This window comes from Leptosomus discolor, chromosome Z (assembly GCF_034619465.1).
Source record: "Leptosomus discolor isolate bLepDis1 chromosome Z, bLepDis1.hap2, whole genome shotgun sequence".
In the NCBI taxonomy this organism is placed as follows: domain Eukaryota; kingdom Metazoa; phylum Chordata; class Aves; order Leptosomiformes; family Leptosomidae; genus Leptosomus; species Leptosomus discolor.
The window spans coordinates 24,891,771-24,898,907 of record NC_141419.1 but is presented as its reverse complement, the minus strand read 5'-3'; the positions used below and the strand labels follow the sequence as shown (position 1 = coordinate 24,898,907).

The 7,137-nt window shown below is 37.8% G+C and overlaps 1 protein-coding gene across 1 annotated transcript in view; it reads right to left on the bottom strand.

Moving 5' to 3' along the window:
* Positions 1-839: 839 nt before the first annotated feature.
* Positions 840-7,137, bottom strand: part of COMMD10 (COMM domain containing 10) — a 114,012-nt gene continuing 107,714 nt past the window's right edge. The window contains exons 6-7 of the mRNA XM_086479755.1: positions 1,796-1,855; positions 840-1,152 (exon numbers count right to left, since the gene is read on the bottom strand). Coding sequence (XP_086335881.1) covers positions 1,114-1,152; positions 1,796-1,855 — 99 coding nt within the window. The 3' untranslated portion in view covers positions 840-1,113. The remainder of the gene's footprint in view (positions 1,153-1,795; positions 1,856-7,137) is intronic.

The window sequence follows — 7,137 nt, the reverse complement described above, 5'->3', positions numbered from 1 at the left end:
ACATCCAGAGAGTAATGGCAAATAGCTCAATGTCCAGATGGAAATGAGTGATGAGGGGTGTCCCCCAGGTGTCTGTATTGCTACCAGTACTGTATATCTTCAGTGGCAGTGGGATTGACTTCACTCTCAGCAAGTTTGCAGACAACACTGAGCTGAGTGGTGTGGTTGACACACCTGAGGGAAGGGATGCCATCCAGAGGGACCTGGACAAGCTCTAGAAGTGGGCCCGTGTGAACTTCATGAAGTTCAACAAGGCCAAGTGCACCTGCACCTGGGTCAGGGCCATCCCCAGCATCAACACAGGGTGGGGGATGAAGGGATTGAGAGCAGCCCCGCTGAAAAGGGCTGGGGGTGCTGGTGGATGAAAAATTAGACATGAGCTGTTAATGCACACTCACGGCCCAGAAAGGCAATCGCATCCTGGGCTGCATCAAAAGCAGCGTGGCCAGCAGGTCGAGGGAGGTGATTCTGCCCCTCTACTCTGCTCTGGTGAGAACCACCTGCAGTACTGCGTCCAGCTCTGGGGCCACCAGCACAGGAAAGACTTGTTGATGATTTAGAAGAAAAAAAAAACAAACTAAAAAAAGAACAAAGATAATGAAATTAAGTTAAAGTAGCCCAAACTAAATCAATTTTTAAATTCTGAATTTATTTTGACAAATTTGCAATAAGCATTATCAATCATGTGAATAACAATTAAAAATTATAGATATTTTATCAGTTGTGTGTTTTCTTAGTACTTCTATGCCTAAAAAATAGATTTTATTCCTGGTCCCTCACTAGTATGCAAATTTCTACCAGAATCAAGTAATACACATAACAGGACAAAAAAAAAGTAATTCCGAAGCAAGGCAGCATTCTTTTTTTTCTTTTTTTCCTGCAAGTAAAGCCATTCCTCACAATTGCTCAGAAAACAAGAGAAAGTCCATTAGAATCTTCAGACCCTTAAAAAAGACTCCTGGCTAATATTACTGGTCTAAAAAGGAAAGAAGCCATATAATTTTACAGGAAGCAACCCACCGAATCCTTCAGCAAACACAGCTTGGCAATCTATCTTCAATTCAAAATAATGAGGTGGCAGGAGTGTGATGGAGAAATAAGTCTTCAAAAACATCATGTAAGGGAATCCAGCTGTGCTTGTATAGTTTCCAGCTATTTAAAGGAACAAAAAAAGAGAGAAAAATCTCCAGTCATATAAAATGTTGTTTAGAAACATGCAAACAGTAAAAAACCCCCACATTCCAGTATCTTCAGCTATGCATACTAAATCTATTCACATGGCAATAAAAAAATCCTGTACTCATGAATATTTGTTTTTACATGAAGCTATTAGAATTCATTGCTGCAGTTTAAATATTCAAATTTTAAAGAAACAGTTGCCTAAATACTGCTTTTTTTACATGCACAGATGTTTTGCTGCGAATTTCCAATGCATAATAACAAGGAAAAAAAATAATAGAGTTCATTTTGATTGGATTACAAGCCTGGCATTTCAACTGAAGATGTAATGCAAAGATGCTCTTTCCAAAGAGCTCCTCATTATTAATCATCAGCTGCTACTCTCGATCTAACCATCAGGTATGCTTACAATGACCCAAGCCCTGCCTATTCCAAATTTCAACGCACAGATTCTTCCTGCAAATGCTTTATGTGATCAAATAAATCCAACAGCCTTAATAAAAGTTGGATCCATTTTCCTTCCAGTTTCATTAGATTTAATTCATATAGGCAACACTTCCTGCTGAGCAGCATAAGGTGTTTACAAAGAAACTATAGTATTGTAAAATCTACAGACCTTGTTATAGAACTCAAACAGCTCCTGATGACTAAATTCTACAAACACTCTCTTCAGGTTCTGTGAAGGAAAAAGAAAAAAAACGAAGCAATAAGCATACTTTTTTCTTTTCTTTTTGGTATTAATTCCAGTAATTCGGAATATGAGATTAAGTTATGTGAAAGATAATGGTTGCAACAGTTAGTTTTCCTTCCATTCACTACAATATCCCTCATTATGCATATTCCATTGCAGTGACAAATTCAAGTCTACAGGTACATATATTCTCCTCCTGCGAAGAATAATAATAAAATAGTCTATGAAAATGATTTTTTTACCTTGTATTTAAGTCAGATAAAAAATGAAAGATTACATTCATCTTTCTCAGCAGTCCATCTAAGATCTGGTAAATACTATTACACAACGACAAAGTCAGTAGTGTATTTGATTGAACTTGCACAGCTATTAATGTACTGCACTGGCACAGAGCTAATACTTCCATTCATTAATCTAACAGTTATGATCTTAGCATGCTGACACTGCTACAGGCAGCTATGCACAGATTCAGCCTAAGTTAACAACACAACAGCTTCAAAGCAGTGCTTAAACACTAAAAAGGCAAAACAACACAACTGATGGAAACCACTGTGGATAAAACAGATGGTGGTAATAATCCTCTGCACGCATGTGCTGATGTCTATGCAGATAGGGGTTAAACTAAAATTTCTGTCCTTTTTAACTTGCTTGCAAGAAACAGGTAGTTTAAATCTCGCTACTTTCAATCACAGTGCAGATCTATGCAGACTGTTTCTAGCCTTATTCTTTCTACTTCGCTTTGTCACTTTACTTCTTTTGAAATAAATTCCTATTACTGCATATTCTCTGTGTTGTTGCTAGACTTTCCAAGGCTTGGAGGCATTCCTGAGGATAACAGCTGCACTTTCATGAACCCTAATAAGGCTTTGTGAAAACTGAATCTGCAGACACCTCTACTCACAAAATATTATCAGCTGAAACAACATAAACATGTTAATTTTGGTTAACTGGTACCAACTTCATGTATCACAAGTCAGTAGAAAAACTTATTTATCAATTCAGCTTAAATGAGCAAGCATACTTTTGCATACAGACAGGGCTGTGGGCCAGATTTTGTGTACTCTCACACCAATGCAAGTCTCTAAGTCAAATAACACGGCTGAATTTGGCGCACCAAATGCACAAAAGCAGCAGAAGCCCTGGGAACTCAGGATAGGTACTGACTGGTGCCTGCTCCTCAAAAGGAGCTGTAAGACACAGGAAAGGGATAAAATGACTGGGGCCAGCCTGTCTGGTGCAATTCCTTCTCCCCGCTCTGCAGAAAGAAGGATCCTTTCCAACAATTTCAGGAAGGCTACAAAAGCCTAGAAAAGGACCAGTGATTTGCATGAGAGACCAATCTTCCCCCTCTGGGAAGGAACAATGCAATTCTGGGAATCATACGGTGAATACAAAATAAAACTACCAGGACAGCAGTTCTCTTTGCCATGACTCCAGCTGATCCTCCCTCCAAAGAGCATAATGCGGTGACAGGGAAGTAAAAGCATTTTCAAAGGCTTTCTAAAGGCTACAAAACAAAGAAAAAGCAAACAAGTGGTTTCTTCAGAAAAGAAAGTGGGTAGAGGAAAGAAGAAAGATACACTAATAGCAAATGGATCTACCATTTCAGCCTGCTGTTTGGCATTTGCCGTTCCAGAAGGATTATGGCGTTTGAATGGAAGGAAGTGAAAGTGAAAAGAGGAGGTTCACAACAAAAGAAAGATATCGTACATCTTAAAGATTATCAGTCACAACGAATTGTCAGGGTCATCTCTTGCATGCTTTCTGGCAGAAGAGTCTGCTGGATTTCAATATGACAGTTTTGCGATGCCTCCAGAGAGAGGCAGTGGGTGTGTAACACCCTCAACCACCAGATCTCATTTGTCCGAGCTCTATGTCTCATTCAAGACAGGCCTCTTCCAGTACTACTTCAGAACAGCAAGCCAGATCAACTTCTCACACACACACACAAATCAAAAAGCTTGTCTTTCATATTTTCCTCTAATTACATTAATTACTGTAAGTCATAAGACAGCATATGCAAATAAAAAAGTGTGGTCTTTTTAATTCAGCTTCTTTTTATACTAAAAATCACTATGCTTTATGAACAGGCTGAGATCCCTCTTCCCATTATTATTTCATAATCACAGTCTGATAACTAAGACAAAATTTATGTTGCATTATGGCAGGCAAATGTCTGTGAAGATCTGAAAGAAAGCACGGTGTGCCAGGCTACGCTTCTGATCTGGGGGCAGGAGTGTCAATGGGAGAGAGGATATAAGAATCTTTTATGAAATATGTTGTGTATCTGCACTTAATCCTCTGCTAAAATAGAACTGTTTCCATGTGTAAAAACCTGCTACATCGACTATGTCACTTCAGTGAAGAGCAGTGTCAGAAAAGACCGCACAGAAGTATGGCGCCATTTAAAAATGTTATTTTTTTACAATAATAAATTTTTCACTAGTATGATTCCCTTGAGGAAGGTGCCAAACAAACACTGTTCCGAGATCAGAAGTTCCTATATAGACCATTATCATAACTAGGTCCCTACAAGAAAAAGCTATGTCTGAGCAGGCTGACAGCCCCCCATTTTTAGCTCAGATATCCATTATTCACTTATTTGCTTTATTCTGTGCGAACACAAACAACTTTAATTAAAAAAGTGCGGCACAGTACTAGGTTACCATCTATTTCTTTAATCACTCAGTAAAATTGTATTAAAAATGACTGTATAGATAGAATATTGCTAAAGCCCCCCAGAGTAGGCAAACTCTTAATCTACTTCATGGAATTTAGTTCAGATAAGGATACAAAATTACAAACTGCAATAATTTCTCAACCGTAACTAAAACATAGGATAAAAAAAAACTTTCAGCTTACTGGCTTAATTAAATGTCACTGTGTGCAGATAGAGTCTCAGACTATTTATGAAAAGTGCAGCTAAGCTGCCTTCTTTTTATCTGCACACAGAGGTTTTCAGATGTTGTCTCTCACCTAGTATGGGCTTCCCAGCAGGTAAATAAGAAAACAGTAATTCGCTGAATGTCTAACTTCTTTCTTCCTTCTATCAAGTATATAATTCTCTTCTCCTCTTTTCTGATAAATTTCCTCCTATTCTTCACCTTCACTCTACTCCTTCCCTCATTTCTGGCATCTCACTTTCCCTTTGCTGTTATCATCTTCATGGGAAAGAAAACGAAACAAGAGTAACCAGAAAACTAAACTGAATTTGATTCCCATTGTCACACTCAGTCACTCTAATACTTTTCCTAATTACATCCCAAACTTTGTTGCTGTGGCAGTAAGAGTTGTAGCTCCTACTTTTAGGAGTTTTAGCCTTGAGGGTGCCCAGCTTCATAGCATCAGCGAAACATACTCAAGGACGTTATTCTTATGAAGACAAAGAAATCTCTAAAATACCAAAAGTTCATTCTTTGGGCAGCTTTGAAAACATGAAGACAGGCTCTTGGTCTGATTCAATACCCACGAAGAGTGGCAGGGACAGCACTGGAGTGATACGCTCAATGAGCACAGCTAAAGAGGAGATGTGCAGCATCTTCAGCTAAATAAAGTTGCTGTTAAGTTCAATGTGCTCATCTGCTGTTAAACATGGCAGAGCATTGCATTTACTACTTGGAAAAGTCTGCATGAATTGCAGGTGTCGCCCAAGTAAAATCTTTACATCACTCTGAATCTATTGCAAGGAATACAGTAGTATTTCTGAAACGTATGGTTTAACATACTTGGCCACATGTCACTACTGAATATATTTTTAAATGTTAAAATAAAATTTTAGTGCCATTTTGCCTTTATAGATCTAGATGGAATCTGATTTCATTCTACCTCTTCTCTCACCCCAGGGTTGTATGAATTTACAGCCTCCTGAGAACTGTGAAATTCTAATAAGTTTAACTGATTAGGGTTGTTTTCTCCCCTTACCTATCTTCTCTTTTATTGCCTGGTATCATTTCAAAAAACGTAACATCTTCACCAGTCTCTAAAACAGCTGTTTTAACATCTCCTTTGGGAGATGGAGGGGTGGGGGGAAGAGGGGAGAGAAGAGAAAGGAAAATGAAGATAAAAACTTCCTGCTCCCAGTCAACATTAACATGGTACTCTATCCAAAACAGCCATTCTTGTATGGCTAATTCTACAAAATAGCCACAATCATTTAATCTACACTTAGCTTATAACCACCAGCAAACAATTAGGCAAATTTTTAGCTGAACATGATCATCAGCCTAAAATGATGAAGATTCAACTACAAAAGATGTAAAAAGAGTCTCCAATTTCCCGCTGCCTCAGCTAACCATTTATTTTAAACATTAATACCTTCTTGCTGCAAAATGTTTCTGTGGAAACCATGCAAAAAATGTCTCCTTAAAATACTTCACAAAGTAGAGGCAAATTCCTGGTTATACTCAAAGCATTTGAGTTTTTTTGGGGTTTGGTTTGCTTGTTGGTTTTTGGGTTTTTTTCAATCTAGTGCTCTAGATACTTCCATTTTAATGCAAAAGGCTTTATTACTAATGACAGAGTTTTGCAACCTTATTTATTGCCCAGCTGTATTCCACACATTTAATTCCCCCACCCCATGCATAGGCATAGAGCACAGCACTAGAAGTTATAAATAAAAGGCAAAATTCTGGTTTTAAAGCTAACTTGAATATGAAAAATTGATATTGCTGTAATAGTTCTCAACTGCAAAGCTGTAACTACTTTTACGACATTGCAAAATAAATGCCAAGTATTCTGAAGCAAACAGATGGAGGGACAGCCTGGTTTGTATATCTAAATGTCTACTGATAATGATAATCTTCTATGACTGAGCACATGTAAAAAAATTACAGTATATTCAGTAAAGTTTGTTAATAGTAACTAGCTGAACCAACACATAGCCCAGTCTTCATATTCTATTATATGAAGCAACATCTCAATTAGGTTTAAAAGAAGAACATTTTCACATTTGCTTTCTATTTTCCAATTTCTTCCTATTAGATATCCTTAAAATCTTAAGATATAGTGGAAGGATATGGATAATTAAACTAATCAGTCTACAGTCAAGTTCAGATGCATTCCTAAACAGACCCCACTTGATTCTTAGTAGCATACATTTCCCTCTGGATCTATCAGTTTCTGTGTTACATCAATTCAGACTTCCTTTAAATTTGCTTGGACCCTGGAGAATTACACATTCACCTGGGCACTTACAGATGGGATGAGGGTCGTAAGTGGTATCTCACAGAATTTATCAGCAAGTTTAAGCTGCTTGGTCAGAAAGATGA